A 24,592-nucleotide genomic window follows, 5' to 3' on the forward strand; every position below is an offset into this window, starting at 1 on the left:
GAGAGAGGGTCGTTATGACTCTTTTGGTTAAACTCTCAATTTGAAGGCCATTCATCTAGAATATGGTTTCAATCCTTGTTTCAAGCAGTATTTCATCTCAAAATAAGTTATTTTTATTTGATGCCAAAACTATCTGTTGCTGGATAACACAAATCACCTTAAGTCACTGGTGGGGAAGACCTGGAGTGGTGGGGTTTTTTTTCTTTTAAGAAAAGAAGCTATACTGTTCACGTTAAAAACAGTCATTAGAAGACAATTAGGTAGAGAAGTATCAGTTCTTAAGCTGAGGACCTCAGCTAGAGAAAGAACAAAAAAGTATCTCCAAAAGTACTTAATGATAGAAGTAAAGGAAAAACTGAACACAAAGTCCCAGACCAAGGACTGGCAATAGAGTTTTGAAAAGTAATCTAATTACAAGAGGAAAAGTTCCAAGGGGACCTGACAGTGAGTCTCTCCTCATACGAATCTGGGACACTGAGCTACATACCATCTGTGCTGCATTTCTACAGGAAAATAAATTGACAGTACAGAGCTTCAGAGTCATAATTTTTCAGAAAGGGATACAAAGACAATTAATTTGTCAAAATAACTTTGGCAGTAATACAACACACACAGAATACTGAGAGGACAGCATGCAGATGAAGTTTTGAACACAAGCGTAGACAGGCAAGAAAAAATTACTAGAATTCTCTATAGAGAGAGATAAAACAAAGTAAGATTCTAATGGCCACTACTCAAGAATACCATTTTTGTAAATTTAAAATAGAAATTCAATTACCTTTCATCTGACAAACACTGCTAATATCGTCAAGCTTCAGCAAACACAATTAAAAATCAATAAAAATGCACATCTACAATCCTGCAGTTGAGATGACACAGCAATTGTAACTGATATCTCACAGCCTTGGGTGCTTTGCCATTTCTTTTACTGAACCTTCTCCTGAGAAATATACACGTTACCACTCACTATTCCCTGACATTTGCTGTCGGTCCAAATTTCTCTTCAGCTCAAGTGAGATAAGGAAGTAGAATCATGTTTTGCAGAGAAGAAAAAAGAAGAACCAGAGACAGTATTACACAGGAGAGATTTTGAAGGCCTTAAGAGAAAACCAGAGAGTAACACAGAAAACAGCCAAGTGGTTAAAGGTGCAGCCTGTATCCCGCGTCTTTTCAGGTGAACTCAACCCTACCACAGAGGAGGGTTGAGCAAGACTGTTCTTCAATTCCTTCCTCTTCTGGCATGCAAATGGTTGAGGATATTGCAATCATATTATTTCAGGGAAGTTAGTGGAAAAGGCAGTGTTGAAAAACACCCTGATTTACTCTAGAAAACTCTTGAGTAAAACTCATCAAAAGAATGGGTTCCCTCTACCCTTCAGTCAGTATTGCAGTTTGTAATGAGAGGAACTTAATCTGTTACTCTTGATCTTGGCAAGTGGTGGTCATTTAGGTTTTGATTACATGGTACAGGGTACATCTACACTGCCAAATAAAACCCAAACAAGATACTTAATGTACTGCTTCATCATGTAATCTTTCAGAAACAATGCCCTGAAGAGTCTACTCTGAGCAAAGCAAGAGATGGCAGCTCCAGGGATCTGGAAAACATTGACAAATCAGTTACCCTGAGGGTTGGGTTTTTTTTTGTAAACAAAATCCAGCTACATAGTGTCTATTTTAATTAGCAAAATAAGTAAACACAATCATTAACATGATCCAAAGGTCTCCTTAAAAGATCGCACCAGCTAATACTATTTTAAAGGATTAAACTGTGTCTATGCAAAGCTTGACAAGCATTCCAAGATCTGTTGGATAAAACACCATGGAGGCAGGATGCTAGAGAGAAACAAAAACATGGTTACATGGTCAACATTTAAATGACACTGGAAATGATCCCTGGGATGCAGAAGATTTTCTGAAGAAATACAAGTTTTATGCAACTAATATTTAAATCTCATATATCCAGCATTTGGAAAAAAGAACCATGAAGACAGTTTAAGTTTTATGTTGCTGTTTCTTGAAGATACTGTACAATCCATTAGAGTGACAAAGTAAGGCAAGTTTATTCCGGCTTCTAGTCCCATCTGGTTTTAATAACCGACTTCAGGCTCAGGCTAAATTCATCGGTAACAGATACACAACTGCAAATGCCCTCCACCAACACTTTCTGTGCCATACGCAGCGTTACTGAAGATTCTCAGAAGGCCTCTCCAAAAGTGATCTTTTACAACACCTCTGAGCAGGCGCGAAGGCAAAGATAAGGACGCCTGAGCAGAGACTGAAATCCAACACGAGCTATATTTAATTTCACAGAGGACCGCACAAGTCAGAGACAAGCAGACTGTGAATAGATTGTTTTCTTTACAATTAGCTGGCATTCCTTCAAAGGGGCATCTGAAATGGAGAACGCAATGGACAGCTTGAACAGGACTTCACACAACACAGAAGGGAACGTACCGAAAAAACACTTTGCTTCTCTTCACTACTCTAAACCAAAGTTATATTAAAACACTGACTGTTCTCAGAAAATCTTTTAAGAGTTAAACCCATCCCCATTGATAACCCCTCCACAGCTCACTATCAACAGTAAATATCTTGGGATGAGAAACTTTTCCATAGGTACTGGCCAAAAAGCGCTTCCCTGCTTTCGTCACCATTGTGACTGCGGGTGACACGTCGGAGCTACGGGAGAGGAAAGCTCTGGGATCAAAGTCTGGGTTACCAAGGAGGGCAGTGCAGCAGCAGCGGGAAGAACAGGCACACACACAGTCAAGCAGACAGTGTCATCATTCTCCAGTCACCATGGCAGAGCCACTGGCCGAATATCCTCCTACTGTGTCCTCCTTCTACACTTAGCAACCGCTGTCAACAGTTTAGTCTATTTATATAGCATGAAAATACACCATGAAGGTGATGGATGGAAATCTGTGAGTTTGGGGTATTCTTTTCGATATGTTTAAGTGAATAATTTGAAGCTAAAGGCTTATTGTATTTTCTGGAAAACTAGGTATTTTCTTCAAGGGCACTTTTTGTATAGGTAATTGCCAGGTATTTACTAAATTAAGTATTATACAATGCATATATATATGTACAAAAATTTCTAAACTAGTTTTAAAAAAAGCATTCTTTCTCTTAAGTTCCGTTCACCCAAGAAAATGAGCTGAGGGAAGTATGATTCTGTTCAGATTTGTTGTTCCCGAGTATTGAAGTCATATATCTAATCTTGTCTCCAATAAGGAAGCTAAATCATAAAAGAACAATCACTGGGTCAGGAATGCAAGTACCAACTGCATATTATTTTAAAGTTACTGTTTACCAACGCTGCTAGTCATTTGCAAAGAAACAGTGCAGGTCAACCCAGGGAGTTATTTCAGCTGCCAGAAGAACCCTCTAAACAAATAATTCCTAGATATTAAAGCCAAAGAGCTCAGCAATGAGCGCTGATGTCAGAACAAACCATGAAGGAAGCAATCTGAGTAAACACAAGGATAAATGCACTGTCCCAAGTCATCAATATGATGCAAATCCATAAATGTGTTCTGTGGGCACCTAAAAAGTAGAGAAAAAAATGGTATTTTGGACTCACTGCTCTACAATATGTCCTCCAGAATCCCTGGAATCTCCTGACAATCAAAAAAGGCCCCATCAGCAGTAAAAGCAGATCATGCAGCAAGGCGGGGGGAAACGCAAAAACCACAAACGGTAAATTTAGCAGTGCTCTGCAACACCTCGAAAACCCAAGCGCCACGTGTGGTCTGAGCGCTCACCAGTACCTGCTGTGGGTCAGGGCAACGCACCAGCTTCTGCACAGAGCCACAGGCGCTCACATCCTGCTTCCCGATCATTTGGGAGGATTATTCTCCCTCTTCTTCCCGTCACTCTGTCCACCATATCCAACATAATCACTCAGCCTCACTGATAAGGAAGCCACTTATCTGCTTCAAAATGTCCAGTATGAACAACTTTCTTTGAAAGAGCATAGAAATTCTCCCCCAGATCACACCTCAGGGTTACTTATCCGACAGGGTAATCACATTCAGCCGGATGCCCTCAAGACATTACTCAGCTTTCTTCAAAAATCGCTAATGGCAAGAAGTGTGATAAAATACAGAACACAGACTAAGACCATCAGTCTAGACCAAATAGGAAAAAAGGATGTTAATGACTTATACCACTGCCTTACCTGGAAATGAAATCGGTGATCTATAACTTACGAATAATTCTCTTTCATTATAGTTCACCTGAATCACCCAGGGTCTACTCACAGTATTTAAATTTTTATTTTTACCTTTTTTATTATATGCGGGTTTTGTGTGGCTTTTTTTGCAATCTTCCAAACAAACTGAGCAACAGAACTCTGCGTTCTCTGAAAGTAATGTTTTTAATGCCTAGTTAATTGATTCAATACACACACTTCTTAAATGAATACTAGGACTGTATTTTCCTACGGAAAAAGATGAAGCTGCATCATTTAAAGTATGTTGGAAAAAGGTGAAACATTAACCTAATTTACAAAAAAGTGCTATGAGAAAGCTTACCTGGTTTCTAACATATATTCACACATATAAAATTAAATTAAGATAGTCAGACAAGATGTTAACCTACCTCACAAACCCACCCAGGCTTCTCTACCAAAATCAAGACACAGTTTAAAAACAGTCAGAACCTGTCAAAATATTTTTTGTTTGTGTCTTTTTCTGCTAATGCTAATCTTCTAATATTCCATAAGCTTTTTGCCTTTCACTGGCTTCATAGCAGAGAGAGAAACAAAATGCTAAAGCTTTCCTTTCTCCTATAAATTTGGTGATTTGACCTGTCAGACCAATTGTTCTTCAAGACATTTCACTAATTCCCCTGTAACTCCGCTTTCCCAAGACAGGCTCTTGGGAAACTGACCTCTTTTGCACCACGTACTGCAGAGAGTTCTTCTTACTAGTGAGATTGATTGCACAGTATTCTCAGACTACACAAGCTTTTATTTCTGAATAAGCTGGCCTATGGCATCCCCATCAGCTACATCTCAATGTTAACAGCTCTCACTGACTCGGGTTGCAATTTGTGTGATTTTGTGTTCTATCAGTTATGAACTCCCACATTACACATATGGGCAAATACACAATAAAAGACTTCAGCTTTCTGAAGCCACCTTACAAGATGTTTTCATAAACAAACACATTGTATGCTGCACAAATTATTCAGATCAACTCTCCTTTGTCAGAGACATTCCAATGAGCTCCCAAAAGCAGCGACCGTCTTTGCTGTCTGTATTCTGCTTCTAACAAAGGCAGCTTTGTTCCATCAGAAATGGCCTTGTCATGCATTAGAAGCCTATCTTGGTGTTTCTGGAGAGTTTCCATTAAACATGTTCTAAGTCAAAGTTCCTAGATATAAGCCGTAAGCAATTTTGACTAAAGACAGTATTTTTATCAGTTCATGTTCTTCAGCTCACCAAACTTTTGTCTGAGCAACCAAAACCACTGATAACTACACTCAGATTTTATATTTTTTAGTAAAGGAAAGGCTGCTTAAAATATAGCATAATGGGACAGATGCTCAGTTTTATTACAATTTTATAACAAAAAGATGGATTTTGCTACCTTGAAAGACCTTGAAAATGGGAAGCAGTAGTTTGGAGATACCAAGGAAGAGGCTTCTGTTTTAAAATCACTTTCATTATTTATACAAATGAGGTTGTAGAAAGCCAGCACAAAGTTTTGTTACAGTTTAACAGTATTGCATAACTCAGGAAACAAAGTATGTTTTCATTTAAGTTTAAAAAGGAGTCACGCATTCTGTTTTTACTCCAAGTTACAAAAAAACAAGTTCTTAAACCATTATACTTTCCAGACAAGGAAGAATAAGATTATAATTTTAGGCTAGTGTGGTGTTTTTCCCATTCTTTCTCCCCCTCCCCCCCCCCCCCCCTTCCTTTGAAGACCATTAATCAAAAGGGTTACAAGAATTCCCCTAAAAATATTGCTCTCCCCACCCCCATCTCTGCTTTAAATATTTTAAGCGAGAAAGTGGATTTAATGATTTGGAAGGCTTATTCAACACAGGGAAAAACACAGGGAAAAAACCAAACACACACCTATTTACATAGCTATACTAGTATGGCCAGCGTACAGAAACAATCCAAAGGAGAGGCCAATTAAACCTTTGATTTCTATTAAGCTATCTAAAAAAGATGGCAATTACCCTTTAATACATGATGGTTCTGTGACATCAACATTTGTCTAGCAAAAAACGGGCTCATGATACTTTACTTTTACAATTCACATTTCATGTAAGGAGAAGCCTTTAAAAAGTACTATTCCTGGAAAATAAGGACTTTGATAACCGGTACTCCCTGCCAACAATGCTGTCGTACAACTCTCATTCCTGTGGCGGCTGTGGATTCAGACAATACCCAACTTCTGGCAAAAGACCTATACCTTAACTATAAGAAGGAGAGAGAAACAAAAGGGAACAAGGGGATGCAGAAATGAAGGTATACTGAGTAAGTCCAAACGTACACCTATTATATAGCTCCTAAACTAGGTTTGCACTTGACACAATACATTAGACTCTCTCACATGTATGCTCCATGAAACAAAATCTTATTACTGCATAAAATTCAGAAGACAAAAGTCAAACTGCTGTACAACAGATGTAAAATTCCACAGACTTCATGGGGCTTCAGAGAAATAGAAGCCAAGAAAGGACATTACCACAACTGCGAACATGAAACTTGAGAAGTTCCACACAGGTAAATGCAGGTTTAATGCTAAAGAATTTCTGCAAGAAGGAAACAAAGGGGACAAAGGGGAACAAAAAAAAAAAAAAAAGCTGAAAAGGTGGAAAGGACTGACTCCAGAAATATTCCTAGCCTGACAGATTCCTTATCCAACCATTAGCCCTATTTCTGAAACGAGGCTAATATTTTTCTGTTCCACAGGTAGAGAGACACATTTAAAGTTGTACAGTGCTACAGGTAAGATCAATCAGTATCTTAACTGGGCCATGTGCATCCTTTAGCCGTTGTGCTTGATTTCAAACTGGAAATAAGGTATAAGAAGAGAAGCTTAGACAGTTTTATTTTTTAGTTATGTAGACCCCAGTAATTCCCCTGCTGATATTGCTATTAACCAGGCTAGGATAACGACCAAATTATAACAAAACAAAGCCTCATTAAACAACTTTTTGAAATAGAGTTTCAAGTATTCATAACCCTGAACTACACTGTGAGTGCACATACACATGCATGTCCTATATTAAATACTGCTGGCACTAATTATCAGCAATCATAAAACAGACTTTTCAGCATTCGTATCGTGTAAGATCTGCCAACATTTCCTTTTCATTAGGCACTATTTGTAGTGTGTCCACTTTTCTTGTTATTGACTTTGTACTGAAGAAACTTACCAAAAAAAAAAGCACAGCACAGCAGATCTTCTTTTTAACAGAAATACAAGACGCAAGTCTCTGGTGTCAGGTGCTATGGCGTGCACAGCACTGTTCATAAACAGTAAAATGCCTATGCTGTTTACATAAAAGATACCACAGTCACACAGTATGCTGCACATTGAGTACTCATTAGAAAGTAAACAGTGATTCAACTGCTTAAGGAAAACACTGGCAAGAGTCAGTTCTTAAGGGCAAGTATGAAACTCTTGCTCAACTTTTAACAGTTTAATAAGGGCAGACTAAGCTTAATTTGATAGACTGTAAAGACTAGGTATGACTGCTTAATGTATCAACATTTAGCTTAGGAACTGTTTAGATTTGAAGGATGCTTTTTTCTACTAAAATACACTATGTTCTTTCCTTCCCTACCAATTTTCAGAGAAACCAATACCATGCCTACCCCATTAAATGTGAGCTCAAACATAGTGGCAAGGTGAGTCTGTCAAACTCACCTGCATGTCCACTGTTATTTGTATCTTCCATCTTCAAACTAGCATGACAGTTCTGGAAGAAATGGTTACCACTCTAAAATGGTTACTTGGGATTCCAATAAGAAACTTGCTTTTATGTTCAAACAGGTATTAAAATAATAACTGGACACCTCCAGTTCAGCCTACCTGACTAAATCAGTACAGTCAGAGAAGTAAACAACTGTTGAACTTTAAAAATAGAGAGTATTCTGGCAAGAAAAGCTAAGATTTTTCCAAATAAGAGCAAGATGCCTCGGAGAACAAGAGTATAGGTAAGGCATAGCGTGAGTCTGCAAATACTACCATATATCATACACAGTACTAACCAAAGCTCTACTATTCAAGGAGCTTTCTGTGAGGTATATAAGGAAAATATAATCCAAATAAACAGGGCCTTGCTCATATTACAAAAAAGAATCTACAGTTAGCAAAATAAAACCTTAGCTGTTTGTATGATATGAAATGATTCTTCAGCACTGCAGAGCACGTGTATTTTGGTGCTCTCAAAGAACACAGAATCAAATTCCATTCTAATTTATTTACAGCTTATAAAATACTAAGACTCTGCATAGTAACACATGCAACATTTGACTTCTCATTCTTAAATTGTCAGGCCTAAATCTGTGCTGAATTTGCTACCTTGCAGCTGTTCCTTCATTTTGTGGTAACACTAAAGACACTGTTTTGTATACTACGTTTCATTACTTGCTTGAAAGATACTTCGACTACCAGTAATCACCCCTCAGGCATAATTTAAAAAAATGTATTGTAAATAATTTAAATTTACAATTACTAAATTTTAAAGCTATAATTTAAAAAATGTATCTTTTTTTTTAAATGTAGAAATGCACTGCTACACTTACTTTTTGCTTGCTTCGTAAACATCCGTGATATTGGAGAAAAGGTGATGGCTCTCCGTTTTGGTCATTGTGAGGCTCAGTTCCCTGGAATTTTTAAACATCCGGATCAGAATCTCCAAGCTCAGCAAATATGAATGCTCAGAAGATATCACTTCAAATATCGCCTGCAAAGTGGAGGAGGGAAAGAAAAGACTTACTACTGACTAGGCTTTTTTTTTTTTTTTTAAAGGAAAATGTGGAGGAGGGGTGCAAAGAAAAGTTATTGGATGTAAGCTAGAGATTATAACATAAATATTCATTTCCATGATATTTGCATCATTTACTTAGAAATAAGTGATTTAATACTAGGAAAAAAGACTTTTTAAAAAAGTCTATATTCAGACTTCTCAATGCAACTGCAAACAGAGAGTTTGAAGACAAAATAACACCAACTGTGATCACTCCCCATGCATACTCCTGAGAGGTGGATTTTGTCTGGTTTATTTTTTTAATTAAAAAAACGCAAACGTGTCCGTTTCTGTGGTCTGGTTGGAAGCTTCATATCAGTCATACTACTGTTGACCAGCCAGTATTTGCTTTCACTCTTTTTAAACAGAAGCTGCTAAGTTATTTACTTGAAAGCGTTCTTGGGTAACAGAACTCTGCTTACCCAAGCATCTGCAGAAAAGCGAAACCCTTTGCAAAATTCGGGTTTTGTCCGTACATCAGCAGTGATACCTTGGTTACTTTTAAAACATCAAGTTAGGAACAGGCACATGAGAAGCTGAGCTATCTGCAGCAGGGACAGAAGCCTGGAGGCAGAGCAGACAGGAGGGGGTGGCAGCCACTATCCCCTTTAGTGATTAGTGACCAGACACCAGACAGGCAGACCTCCAGTACATTCCCTCACCTCCCACAAACAACTTCTCTGTTCTATCACCCTACCACTTGAAGAGTAGCCACTGTAACTGCCACCAGCCGGCTGACATACAAAGCAAACTTTTAATGGACTCTTGGACTTTGAAATCCACATACTTGTTCCATTGGAAATTTTCATCTCTCATGGAGAAACCTATTCCGCTTTTAGACATCTTTTACCTCCCTAGGCTTTATTTGCTGTTAATCTATTAGAGTGCTTGTACGTATAGACATGGGAAAAAAAATCAAATAAATTTCATCAACCCTTTTGTCACGAGCTCCACCAAGCCACATTTGTCATCAGTGCTACCACCTTCCAGGCATTACTAACACAGAATAATACCATCAGCAGAGGTAAGATAACTTTGTTCTCAATATAACTAATATTAATACTTGCATGTATAATTTCATTAGTTATTTGCAACCAACTTCTCTAAGCATTCTCAAACCAAAGGACAAATATATACTTTAAATGCAACAGTGCAGGTCTGAGTATTTAGAAAAGCTAATGCCCATAGCTCTACAGACAGACAGACAGAGAGGGTCTTGCAGCTGACAGTCTACAGGAGGAGTTCACTCGGGTGGTCTGATGTAGGTGCTCTAGAGAAACCCTGCTCTTGCATGACCAAGTATAAAGGCAAGGGAGACTATAGGCAGGTTGAAGGCAGTCTTCCTGAATATTCCCAACTGCCAACTGAGACAAACCACGCTGGGAAGAAAGTGCAAAACATTCTACTGGGGACATTGGTTCGTAAGATTTCTTAAAGAGTGGAAGTCTAGTGAATTCTGCTGGTGTTACTAAGGTAAGCTTTTGATCAAACACAATTTCTCTTGGGTATCCCGAGTCTCAGTGTTCCCAGACTGTGCCTCCAAAACTATTCTTGCCCTTCTAAAAAGTCTTCTTCAAAGAACTGAGATTTTAATAATGAAATAACAAGTCTTGGATTTCTTAGAACAAAACAAAACAAAAAAATCTGCTTTAGCTGAAGCCTTAAAGGAATATGCAGTGCAAAGACGACTGCACTCCACAGAAAACCTACAGGGCCATTATACATACAAGGAAAGGAAGTCAAATCTACGTATCAGTAGTCTCTCCATCTCATTACCTGCCTAAAAAGCTGAAGGGACCTGGTGAGAGATAGAGCAGCAGCTAGGTAACAGCTACAACATACTACATGCTATTTGCAAGAGCGAATACTGCTGTGCAAGAAGATATGCAAAGGTGATGCTTAAAATAATGTTAAATTGCCTGCCAACTCCGTCAGCCTCAAGAACCAAGAGGACATATAGATACGTCAGCCAAACTCTGGCAGCAAATCTACCTGCTTGGCTAACAATGTCCCTAAAGGTGCCTAAAAAGGGCCCTTTGGCCTTTGCCCAGCAGTCACATTTCCAATCTTCAGCCTCATTGTACTTCTCCCAGCTGTGCTCACAAAGAAAGGATTTACCTAACGATTGCTGTAGAGTTCCATGGCTAATTGGTTTCCACCCAGACATTTTTCAACACAGGAAAATATACAAGCTCTCTTATTATTATTGTTTTGGAGGGGGTTTGTTTATGCTTTTACTGAGGACCCTCATGGGCTTCTTCCAGTTTGGCAACAGAAAGTCATTGATAGCATAGTCAGAAATAAATGGGACAAAGAAAGATACTTTGCTTCTAATGTGTAAGGAAGGGAGAGAATATCATCTTACCATGACCCAAACACATTTTGGAGAATAAAAAATAAAAAAGGATTAAGAAACAATCTTGACTTTGACATACAGTAACTACACCACATTCAGAGGCTAGGGTGGCATTTACCAGGTGCTTCCTAACAGTGTTTCTGAATGACATCTGAAACCATATTGCGGTTCATTTGCATGATATCATGGTAAGCAGATGTTTGAATCCTGATGGACAGTAAACACTCTTAAGAGGCCAGATGCATACTGCAGTTTGTACACACATACGCAGTTAGTCTCTCAGCTTGCAAGAAAAGAAGACCTATCGAAAATTATTTTAGTTCAAATCAGTCTGTCTACATGACATTTTCTTTAGACAAAAGATGCACAGAGATCCATCTCACAAACGTGTTCTGAAAGACGGGATGAGTATGAATGCATGACATTGACATTTAATCAAGGTAGGAAGCAAACAAATACATTTTTCTGCAGTGACAATATATTATGATGGCAAAAATAATTAATAGGCTGTAAAAAGCAATTTAAAGAATAGATAAAGAATAATTGATAAAAGGCAATTTAAAAGAAATACAGCAAAAGCACAACTTCGTAGTACAACTACATCTTAAGAATATTTATTCAGGCTCCCTCTGAAAGAATGAGCCTCTAATATTCAAATAAAAAATGCCTCAGGCTTGAAGACATTTTTGGTAACATTAAAGACTTTACATTTAAAAGGCATCTAAAGAACTTGTTCTCTTTGAAGGGATGTAAATATGACTCCAGAAAACATAGACTAAAGGCTCCTAAAGGACATGACTGAAATAAATGACTTGTGTCTCAAAGCTTCCCAGCAGGAGGAGACAGAAAAGCAGAACACACGGCCTGAACTGCTGCACAGCCTCTTCCCCCAAAAAAGCAAAAGAAGATAGCATTATTAAAAAAACCCAACAAACTATTGTCTACATCTCATGTATGCAATACAAGATGTTTCTGTATTTCATGTATGAACACAACAGCTGTAGGTCATGCAGCTAAATTAATATTTGAGGCTTGCTATACACATCTGTGAGCTTCACAGAAAACCCCAGTCAGGTCTCACTCGGCTACATTCACTGAGGTATGTCCTAAAGCGAAATGAAGATATTAGAACTGATTACTGTGGCAGGTAATACTACAGTGTTTCTATTCAAAAAAACTTGTGTTTATTTCCTATTGAAGGACATACCTCAAGAACTGCGGGTATATAGTTGGCTAGGTCAGGCTATTCTTTTCAACACCTCTCACTCATTTTGATATAGCCCCTGTAAGTAAGGAAGGAGGGTAAAGCAGACAAAATGGACAAAAGGATCAAAGAGGAAAGCAGATAAACAGGACAAAAGGAGCAAAGGGGAAAGAGACAGACAGAGAAAAACATAACTACATCAGTAACTGCTGCTGTTGTCTGTACTGTTGACAGCATGGATGCACCTACTCCATTTCAGTGTGAAAGGAAAAAGGTTAGTTACACCAGATACACAGTGCTCGCATGTTCAGAATTGTTCACAATTGTTCACAGGATTAGTGACCACTAAGGGGCATTGTAAAAAGCTGTTCTTTGCTCCTCACTGCCTTTAAAAATTTATGTGCCACCTCCTACCCTCTGTGAACACAAGGTTAATTTTACACCTTCCCTGGTGCAGCACGCAGCAGTGACCGTCTGCTGCTACTGAGCAGCCATCAACCAGGCTACATCTGCTGGAGTGAGCATACCTAGGAACCACTCCTCCAGCAAGACCCGCAGGATGTTGGCAGGAGACCGGTGGCAGGGACATATGCACATCAGCAATAGACAGGTTTTGTTTATTTATTCTCCCTGGGGAGAGAAGACACTTCACTCTAGGGCAGGAAGCAGTGTGATGAACTTGTCTCCTTATCAACAAATAGAAAGTATTAAATCAGGCATGCAGTGCATCCCTAAACAACCAACAAAAAAGAATGTTACTTTAAAGAGTACCTCCTGTCTTTTTCTTTCTTCCTGGCTGATCGCTTCCGATAATCCATTCTTCTTTACCTAGTAAATAAATAAATTAAAATTTTAACATCTTTTGCAGAAAAATGTGATTTAAAAAAAAATACAGGCGTAGCAAAACATTGCACTAAGAATTCAGCTGAAGAATCTGTCCACTTGAGAAAGACAGCAATGAACCAGCAGAAATTTAAAAAAATTAAGTCAATAATGTCTGTCATTTGACTTATCAAAAGAACTAAATAGTTTCATTAAAAACTATCCCAAGACACAAACACAGAACTACTGCAGCAAAAGCATGCACAGTTGAATCACAGTCACCCTGCACAACCTCCCTGGATCGCACACACACACAGAAGCATGAAAACTGCCTTCTCCTTTTAAGTTAGATTTCTTGACTGACACACATACATCACAAGGTTCATCTTCCAAGTTGGCCTGAAAAATCTTAGTGTCTTCATTTGTTAAACACACCTAAAGGCGTAGACAAACTACCAAGACAGGTAGGTAGTTTGTTGGCCAAAAATTATTCTGGAGGAGCTCCAGCTTTACCCTAAACAGACATGGCAAAGTCCTGAATAAATACCCCTGTATTTCTATCCTCAGCCCTACAACGATGTCTGTCTCTCCCCACTCTGCACCCTACAGCCGTATCAGCCAAGACAAGTTTGCCCCAGCTCTCCATATACAACCGTCATGAACTCCAGCCATAGCCACAATTTCCACAGCCTGAAGCCACATGCTCAGCTACCATATTCCACACCAGAGACCCCTGAAGTTTCTTCTTTCCTGGTGCAAATCGCATGCATTATGTCATTTAACAGGAGAACATTAAAAAAACCACTAAAACAGAAAGTGAAGCACCAAAGAGGGAGCGACTTTATGCATTTCCTAGAGGAGTGTTAAACACAGGACCTCAAATTGGGACGGTCACCGTGTATGGCATGCTGGACCAGGAAAGGGGAAAGAGGCCACTGCACAGCACTACATGTGTGAAAGATGCTGTTCTCTTCGTGGAGCAGTAGTATGTCACGGGACATGAGACCTAACAGATAAACTTCCATTCTCCCATTTATCTTTCTGTCTTCTCCAAAAGCTCCTAATGTACTATCATCAACAGCTTTCTGTTCTTACTCCACTTGTTCCCTGGAATTTTAAAGGATATATTATTCCTCATTTTATTTGTGCATACCAGGCACCACAAACCTGGATAGCAGGCTCAAGAGTAAAGATGGCACAACATTAAGAAGAGCCACACTTTGGTTTGCACACACACCAAAGTATATACACACGTATATACTTCTAAAAACAACATAAATATACCGGTGTTCGAGCAATTGTTCTTTTGAACACAAGTTACAGATTCTATGTCACCACAAGCATACACTTCCGAATACCAAGCAAGAACTAATGAGATGCTTTTCTATTAAACTATTAAAGTACCTTTCAATCAACAACCTGAAAGCTTTAAAGCACTCACTAGGAAGTACAACGTCACTTCTTTCTGGATGCAGTGGAAGACTTTTCTAAAAATATGCTGACACAGGAAATACCTATGAACATATCCAAGAGATCTCAATGCTTCCTGTTAATACAGCAACTGCAAACTTCCACTGAGGTCAATGCAGCAACCACTGTATTCATGTTCAAAAAACTGTAGCTGGGTTTCATGACCATTATTTTGTCATATATGGGTGCGTACATACAAAGCACACATACAAATTCATCACATAAGCAAATGGCTCAACCTTATATTCTTAATCAACCGCAACACTTCCAAAGAGGAAGAGGCCCAAATATGAGACTATTTTTGGCATACTCTGTGAAAGAAAATTCAATTCCTATTTTTGAGGTGTCTAAAATGGTGTAGCTGAAATAGCCTAGAAATCACATTTGTGATACTATGCAAACAAAAACTTAATATAAGCTAAGAACATAAGCAGAAAGAATGGAAGAGGCCCAACACTGCAGCTACTAATGTTGTCTTATTGCCACGCTGGACTGCTTTTTTCCAGCAACTCAGTTATGACTGATTCAACCATGGAGATGAGGAGGAAAGGATGAAAGAACGACAGGTTAACTCTGTGGCTATGTACAAGAAGTTTCTCCAAAATAAGGAGGTGCTGCAGGGGAGGAACTCACCAGAAATATTTCTTTGAGAAATATAGTAAGTGGCTGCACCATAAACCAAATTGAACATAAGCCCTTTGATACTGGGAGAGAAATGAGAGCTAGTGCAGAGATTAGCCCTGAAGATCCTTGACAGTAAAACCAGGTAGGTTTTGTTTGATACCACAGAGAACAGGCAGCCACGGAAAGGTGACAGTGTGAGTGGCTCGGTAAAGCAACTTGCAGCAGCTTTTTAAATGAATAAGAAAAATCACAACCGCGCTTGTCCCAAATCAGAGAAAGAGATGATCAGAAAAATGAAACACAAGATGACCAAAGCTTGGAAAGAGTTTCAGGTTAGGGAGACAGCAGTTGAGAGAACATGCAAAATCTTGATGCAGCGCTATGTAAGTACATTGAACCTACTGGGCATGAAATGGAGGACTTGATGCTAAAATACCCATTTAATATTAAATCAATAACTACGTGCGTTACCCATGCTATGGGACATCTGTTTCCAGTGCTAGATCTCAAGAATATTTATAAGAATCACAGCAGCATTGACAGTAGTAATGAAAAGTGAACATGCATCATATTCTCCAGGCTGGACAGTAAGGACCTGGAAGAACAGACATTTAAGTTCAAAGTCCGCCAGTCAGATGCAGTGGTCAAACTCTGCAACAGGTCGCCCAGGGAGCTGGTAAGGTCTCCACTCGTGGAGGTATTAAAAACCTGAGTGGACACAGTCCTGGACAACTTGCTCTAACCGACCCTCCTCGAGCAGGGCGGTTGGACAAGATGATCTCAAGAGGTCCCTTCCAACCTAACTGATGCTGTGATTCTTTGCATGCACAATAATACACATTGTCACCTTCGACACCAACTGAATGCTGCATTTGTTGGAAAGTAAATACATTTAATATAGTGCACAAGTTAGTATCACTGCCTACGATCTGCTGGAAATTCTTCAAAAATATCAAAAGATACTTTTGGAATATATTGTGGAAACATTGGTTATTCTCCCTAAATTAAACTCTTAAATTAACAGATGAAGGTTGGAAGGAACAGAGACAGTAGATAAGGCAGCTGTTTACCTAATCATCTGCTTAGCTACTGCTAATCTGTAACAGGAATCTAAAGAGGAAGAGGGTTGAAGAGAGGAATTTGAAAGGAACTGGATTTAAATAGCCCCCTATTTCAGAGTCTTTAAATGTTCTCTGAAAAGCTCAATCTTAGTTTCACACATGTGCATACACTGCAGGAAGATAAAAAAAAGGACGTTTCTATTATTATCATAAAGGATTTGACATGAAGGTACATTGGTAGGCGTACATGAAGGCTTCACTACCCCCCTCAAATAGAAAGTCTGGTCAGAACTGCATCAGCTGCCAAGCCTGTGCGGCCAAAGAAACATCCTGCAGAAAGAGAGGATTCATTCTGCTGTCTTTCCCCTCGATTTCCTAGTATAGTCACTGCTAACAAATACCATAAACATATTCTTCTCCTCCTTTCCTAACGTATTGAAACCCAATACTTTGACATTTTCCAGCTGACTTCCTGTTACAATTCCACACTCACTTTTTAATACACATTGATGGCATGTAATTTTTCCAGAGAGTTATAAACACAGACACTATGAGATTCAGATTCCCATATTTTGTTTTCACAGTGCACTACCTTTTCCCATATACTCCCCACTTCCAACCTTGTAAATCAAGTAAAGACACTGAACAAGTTTGCTGTGCTAGAAATTGTAAAGAACAAGTTGGTTTATATAACCGTAAGCATGGCACAGGAATGGTTCTCTTACTGAGATGATCTTTATACTATTTTGGTCTCATGACAAATTAGTGTTTTTGAAATTATTATTATTACTGAATAGCATTCCTTCCAAAATACCTCAGCTGTTGAACATTTAACTGCTAGTTTGCCTATAAGGCAGGAAAAAAAAAACAAAACAATTTGGCTTCATTATAAACAAACTTTTTTGCAACGTTAAGCAAATTAACTACATCTAAAGTACTGGATTTGTTGAAAAAAATTTAAAGCAAATCTTTTCAAAACCACATTGTCTTGCCTCCTTTATAATTATTGAATCAAAGAGGGATTCATACTTCAATACCTTAAACTGCAAGATGTCATCAACATCTGTAAGACAGCTCTTCTAAACAGACAATCTCAATAGCCTTAGATGATCTTGCTGAGGCTTAGTAACTAACTTATAGAGGATATACACAGCCAATGGCCCCAATTGTCAAATATTGTAGGTGATCATGTCACATAATAATCTTTCTTACGCCACATATAGAGATGAGGTTCTACAACATTCTTCAAGTTACATAAACAAAAACCAAGAAAACCCCAAACCCTTCATTTTAGGGATATCCCTCCAGAAGCCACAGAAATGATCAAAGGATAAAATTAACCACAGAAACACAGAATTTTTACAGTTTCTTTAGTCTCCAAATCATGCATACGATGAAAGCCTGTAGAAATATCAACTAGTGTCATTAATTTGCCAGCTTATTAGCAGGGAAGCTACAAGGTTGCAGTACTGATTAAAACAGCTGAATTCTACTTTGTTTAACGATGTTACTAAGAAAAAGCCACTGCAGATGCTTCACAGACTGTGCTACGGAGAGCAGCATACCACCAGCTGAATACTCAGCTTTTTTAAAATGGTTTCTATTAAATATATGCAATCAAATCAACTTAGAGTTGGCTTGCAGCAATTTAGAACAATTCAGCAGAAACTTGTTTGTAACTAACTGAAGCTTTTCTCTAGTATAATTCACCCTTTTAGTGAATTCAAACACTTTTTATGAATCAGTAAAGTTGTGTGCCAAATACAGGACCCTAAAATGAACTTTCTCAATTGCACTGCTTTTTATGTAAAACAAAGACCAGTAATTGATCAGAGCTTCCATGCTGTTCTTATGAAATCAAAAACAAAGTTTACCAAAAAAAAAAAAGAACAGGACTAAATCCTACATAAGGTTTGGTCCACACCACTCCAATTTATTGAAAGGAACTACAAAGCACAGATTTCACTCTGAGTTTACATGCTGTTAGGATGTAAACCTGTCTTTTCAGGCTTTCTGACAGTACCTCATTCAGAACAGCCAGATCAGTAACATATGTTAGCGTAAACCATACCTCTGCTAAGGACCCGCATCAGTATGGCTGCCAACAGCCTGTGCAGGCGAGGCCTAAGCAGCCATCTCCAGTGACTGTGCGAAGTACAAAGTCAGGGTCTTAAATTCAATGTGCAAACAAAAGAGGCATGCTTGGGTTTTTTTGTCCAGCATAGTTTAAAAAGAAAAAAAAAATAATAGAAATGTATCTTAAAGGATAAAATTACGAAATATTAATTCCTTTGCATTTCAAAGTTGTATTTAATTTCACCTTAAACTACACTGAATTTTTTTTCTTGGTAATTTCAAATCATGTACTCTAACCAGTCTGTTGTGTGGCCACATGAGCCTACAAACACTTGTGCTAGAAAAAGGGAGGTGTCAGGTAACCAGGGAACCTGATTCTGGCAGGAGCATCAGTCTATACCTACTAAAATTGACTGAGAAAACATGATCTATGCTTTCTTTAAGTTGTTGGAGTTACCTTACATAAAACCTAAACAAAAGCTAAATTGAGACCTCCAGATCTGGATTAGTAACATCTGAATAGTTGCAAACTTGTTGATTAAAAAAAAAAAAAAATATATTTGGAGACACCTTACATTTTGGAAGGTGACAAACTTCAGCCAAAAACTCTAGTAGCAAGTAAAAAGACTTGCTTCAATACATTCTTAGATACTCTGTCTTTGTCTGGCTATACAATGATCAAATACTCACAACGGACAGCTGACTCCATGTTGATCTCAGGGGCTTATAGTGAAAAACAATCTTTTCATCCGATTTCTGCTCTCGGGGCTCAGACTCTTCATCAGAATCTATGTCCAGAGCTTTTTCTTTATAGTTCTGATATAATACAGCATTTTCTATAAAACAACAACAGTATGTCATCAATTGCTAGAAAGTTAGCTTAGTTGCTTTCATAAAAATTGGAAGTAACATTTAAACAATGAAAGAAACCAAAATGTCAATGTGCCATTCACAAACTCCAAGAGACAAAGATAGTATCTTATTTAGGATGGACAATGGTGCAGTACAGTAACAATGGATCACTGTACCACTACCAAAAAGATCCACACTGACTGAATTAAAGAACAGATGTGTCCTTTGTCAAGAAAAAACAGAAAACAATTTTTTCTTCCTTGGTTTGCTGTACAATGTTTCATAATTAGCCAGCAATTTAAAAACGGAACAAGCGTGTCAGTAGAGCAGAGTCACTAATCTGGAGGTCTAGCTATTTTAATCTACAAGACCATTATAAGTCCACTACCTATGCCAACTTTTATTCTGTCAGCTTTAAGTACCGTCTTTGCACTTCACTAAGGGAAGGAAATGATTCGAATTTCAGAAATTTGAGGTCAGAACTATTCCAAATAGAAACGTCAAAGCTTGCTTGAATAAGCATGAGGCCTATGAACCTTAAGACAAAATACACTCATTATATATTTCAGTACTGCCACTATTAATTCAGTAATATCAATGGCAAAGAAACACGTGTGGAGCATACCCTTTCCATTTTCCAACCTCCTTGACCACACACCCTTTTCAAAAGCAGACAGAACAGGACAGAGACATTCAAGACCAGAATAACCTACAGACGGATTAAGCTGTTAAGAAAGCAAGCTCTAAAAGGTACTTTAGAGATGGGCCAGGCTTTGGACAATATCCAACCTTCCCCTACAAGAGAAAGGGGAAAGAAGTGAAAGGTCTGGCTGCTCCACACACAGCTGCAACTCCTGAGGTCTTACACCGGGCTGGGTGGATCTGTTCCACCTGCTCAGACTGTACAGCCCTGGCTGGGTATTATACAAGGTCTGGCCTTCTGTATTTGTTCTTTGGAATGTGTCTGTATAGTTTACACGCTTTTAAGAGAGGAAATTGTGTACAGCAACTGAATTCTGAGAGGTATTATAGAGAAAGTTATTAGTTGGGATCAGTCCAAAATAGAAGGGAACCATTGGAAGAGAATCTAGAAAACATCATCAGGAGATAGTGTGAGAAAAGAGGAAAATAAGAGTAAGGTAGGGGGTGATGCAAATAGAACAAAGTAGGAAGTTTTGAAAATAGAAACAAGAAGAAAAGGAAGGTAACACAGCAGCTGAGATAGCCTTAAGGAGACATTAAGCAGAGAAAAGCCAAGAGAGTAGCAGTTATTATAATGAAACTTCCATGGACTCATAGCCAGGAAAGAATTTTTTTTCTTGTTGAAATATTGGGAAAAGCAGCAAACTTGGCAAAGCCCAGAATTAATGAGTAACATAAAAAAGCAGATACATGGACAGTGTTTTTCTGACACCTGAACTTGAAGCCTAGGTAGCAAGAAAAGAAAAGGATTACAAAGTCAAAGAATTCACCCCAGCACCCTTGCCTTATGAGGAAAAGAGAGAAATAGCTGCATAAACTCAGAGAATAACAATTCAGGCGTCTGCTGCAAGGGATGACCCCAAACCCATACGCTGATCCACAAAAGCTATGTCTTGCACCTGGGAAGAATCACAGGGAATAGGCAGGAAGGCAGTCCCAACTGGAAGAACAAGTCTTGTCTAAGTAGTTCTACAGAACTGTTAGGGCTGAGACAGACACATCCATCAGTTCATCTTTTAGGAGGGACAGGAGTTTAAGTTGAAAAGAAGCCCTTCAAAAAAGCCCCCATTTTTAGCCTGCCATTCTATATTCTTTAAAATATTCCCTAAAGTATGTCTACTGCCAAAATTATGGTTCCACATTTTAGTCAGTTTACTGAAAAACAAGGTACTTAGGCTTTGACTACATACGAAAGAAGCATGCCAAATGGTCCTGAAGTTCATTTCTGTTGTGATTGAGCATATTATCAAGTCTGTACAGAAAAGGGCTTACCTTCCCCATCAAAAGTCCCTTGTCCTTTCAGCGTTTTCTTCTGATAATTTGAATAGGAAAGAGATATATACACATTAAAAGAAGAATGCAAAATAACCAACAGTAACAAGAACTTCTGTTTGATACTTAGGCACCAATTTAACAGGCCCTAATCTATAAAGTTCTGATGTTGGGCAAGTATTCACGAAAACAATTGTTTCATCACAGAAAGTGAAAAGCTACTCTAGTTTTCCTTCTCTCATGCATCGTTTATACGTATTTGTCCCAAATGCTTCATTTTTCCTATGTTTCAAAAGCATAGTATACTAGCTTCACAAGAGTTCAGTGAACTTGCAACTCATGCCACTGTCACTGGGCTTTTCTACGAGGATACAAGGTACACGACTGAGCGGCTCTTTCCACACTCTCTGCAAAGAACCACCCCATTAAGTCTGTTGTAAACTAACGTTTTGAGACCAAAACAAACCTTTGAAATAAAACAGCTGTTTTGGTGCAACAAGTGGCATGGTCTAAGAAGTCTATTTAAAAAACTGCTAGCAAAAAGAGTTTTGAGTGTAAAGACAGGACAATGTCACATCCTCCTATTTTAAATATAACTTACTGTTAAAGTCTACTACTAAAACCAAACCTAAACAAACCACCTCCCTACTCAGCAGTAGTTCACAACTTGATCTATTACTATTCCACCACTTGTAGCATTTTCACAAAAGCCTCCATAACCATAATTTTCATTCGGCTGAAAATTGTCATAAAGCTGATAATTATTTTAATAGCTACAGCATTAGCCCTTAGCCTGGAGTACTTTATTACACAATTTCAAACACTTCGCATAAATCTACCAATGTATTTTTTAAAAATTAACAAGTTACATTTAAAAAGATTACAAGAATTACAAGATTACAATATGATATGTTCAAGTAAAAGAATATTTTCAGTAAGTCTTTATAATTTAATTTTAATACATTAACATTCAGTATAAATCTACTACTGCTAAGGGATTACAATCAAGAATTAAAAACAGGCATTCTGCTTTTACTTGCAGACATTAAAATTAAGCTACAAAAAGATACCTGAAGTGGCTGCTATCAATTCAAAAATCACACTCTAATTTTTAAAAATACTTTAAAAGTAATGTCTCAGAGAAGTAAGGGAGGAAGTTCATTTTTTCTGTCAATTTACTCTAGCAGGCAGACTTTATTAAGTCAATGTCTCTTTTTTTCCTGTTTACGACTTTCTGGGAAACAGGTTTTAAACCATCAATTTGATTGTGAAAGAAAACCTCGACGTGCTGGGGAATCCAGCAGGAAATGCAAGCATGACGCTGCCACCAACACATTTTTCAGCTGCCCAGATTTCAAAAGACTCGCGTCCCTGAAGCCTCCGCCAGTTTACTTTGAAAACACCACTTGTAAGTGATCTGTGAGACTCATCAATAACTACGAAAGGTTTTGCGGTAGCAAAAAGCAAACTGAAAAAAAAAATCCCAGCGTTTATGGAAAACATAGATCGCAAATCACGCGCCTGTGTAGCCTATACCATTCAAATCAGCACAACTTACCTTTATCCTCCCCAGGCTCGAAAATTTCTCTTTATCTTCAACAACTGCTTTAAGTATGGGCTGCGACATTCTGTTTTTTTTCTTAAAATTAGAAGAGCCGTCGAAGTCCACGCCGCTCACCACCGCTCTGCGGTAGGACGTCGACCTCAGGCCTCGCCTCAGGGTCCCTGGGCTGTCCAGGTCGCCCTCGGCCTCTTCCTCAACATCGGCTACCAAAGGCACGCTGAGGCTCTCCACCATGCTGCGGACCTTCAGCACCCTCTTGCTCGTCTCCGCGTTCTGGCTGTTGGCTTTGCTCGTCACCTTTATTTCGGAAGCCAAACTCTTGGGAATGATCTGCTGCGTGCCCACTTTGAGAGCGGCGGGGCTGTTAGTGCTCAGGACCACGGGCTGCTGCTCCACGGGCTGGTCCTGAGGGGACGCCGGCCTGTGAGGAGTTACGCCTTGCTCTGGGGACATCGCCTGGGAAACCATGGGGGACCCCGGCGGCACTTTTTCTGGTATTTTGGAAACCCGGCTGCATTGCAAGGGCAGCGCTGCCGCGTCGTTGTTACTGGAGGAAGGTGCCTTTCCAGGAGGTGAGGGCTGAGGGCTGGCTGTAAAAACAATCTGCTCTTGCTGCGGTGTAAGTGCTGACTGACTGGAAATCCGCAGGGGATGACCCAGCTGGCTTCCTGGTGAGGTAATGGTGCCGTTGGCAGTAAAACCGACAGAACTGTTCGAAACCAGAGCGAGGACCTGGGAGGACCGCTCAGGAGACAGCTCGGGGGAGACCGCTTTACAGGCTGGAGGCCGTACCTTCCCGTTGGACACCGATCCCATGCTGGAACTGAAAAACGAGGGGCCCCTTCGGAGCGCTCCGCTGCCCGGGCAGGTGCTGACGGTGCCGGCAGGCTGAGTCACGGTGAAGGTGCACCTGTCCTCCACGGGAAAGTCGGTGAAAAGCACCCCGTTGGGGCTCTGGTACGACTGGGGCCGGGGTTTGCTCCAGGCGCGGGGCTGCGGCCGGGGGATCGACCTCCTCTTCCACCGCGGCACCGCCTTGTCGTTGCAGAGATCCGCCTCACCGTCCCCATCCATCGCCCGCTCCTCGGGGCCGCCGCGACTTCAGGGCGGCGGCAGCACCTCCTGCCCGGCGCCGCTCCCCGCCGCCGCCCGCTCCCTGCACTTGGCCGAAGGGGAAGCAAACGGCACCGCTCGTCAGGGCCGCGGCAGCCCCACCGTGCGCGGCGGGCAGCGCCGCTTCCCCACCCGGCGGAGCGCCGGGCCGGCGCGGGTGAGGAGATGCAGAAACGCCCGCGGCCCGCACTTCCCGCCGGCGGGCGGGGGCTGCCGCTGGGCGCTGCTCCCACCTGCGAGGAGCCCGCGCTGGGCCGCCCGGCGGCGGGGAGGGGAAGGGAGGGCCCGTTCCCGTTCCGCCCGCCCGCCGCTCTGGTCCCAGCCGCACCGCCTAGGGCCTCACCTCATCGCAGCGCCCCCCGGGGGCGGGCGGGGGGGGGGGACGGCCGCCTCCCCGCCCCACCTGCGGCTCGGCTGAGGCGGAGGACGGCACGCAGCCCTGCCGCAACCTTCCACCAGCCCCTGCGGCCGCG

The 24,592-nt window shown here is 40.1% G+C and overlaps 1 protein-coding gene across 1 annotated transcript in view; it reads right to left on the reverse strand.

Moving 5' to 3' along the window:
• ARHGEF26 (Rho guanine nucleotide exchange factor 26) overlaps window positions 1-24,216 on the reverse strand; it is a 61,174-nt gene extending 36,958 nt beyond the window's left edge. The window contains exons 1-5 of the mRNA XM_050902785.1: window positions 23,001-24,216; window positions 21,443-21,482; window positions 19,307-19,452; window positions 13,335-13,391; window positions 8,780-8,940 (exon numbers count right to left, since the gene is read on the reverse strand). Of these exons, the coding sequence (XP_050758742.1) occupies window positions 8,780-8,940; window positions 13,335-13,391; window positions 19,307-19,452; window positions 21,443-21,482; window positions 23,001-24,080 (1,484 nt within the window). The 5' untranslated portion in view covers window positions 24,081-24,216. The remainder of the gene's footprint in view (window positions 1-8,779; window positions 8,941-13,334; window positions 13,392-19,306; window positions 19,453-21,442; window positions 21,483-23,000) is intronic.
• Between the last annotated feature and the right edge of the window lie 376 nt (window positions 24,217-24,592).

The sequence above is a fragment of the Gymnogyps californianus genome, chromosome 10 (genome assembly GCF_018139145.2).
Source record: "Gymnogyps californianus isolate 813 chromosome 10, ASM1813914v2, whole genome shotgun sequence".
Classification (NCBI taxonomy): domain Eukaryota; kingdom Metazoa; phylum Chordata; class Aves; order Accipitriformes; family Cathartidae; genus Gymnogyps; species Gymnogyps californianus.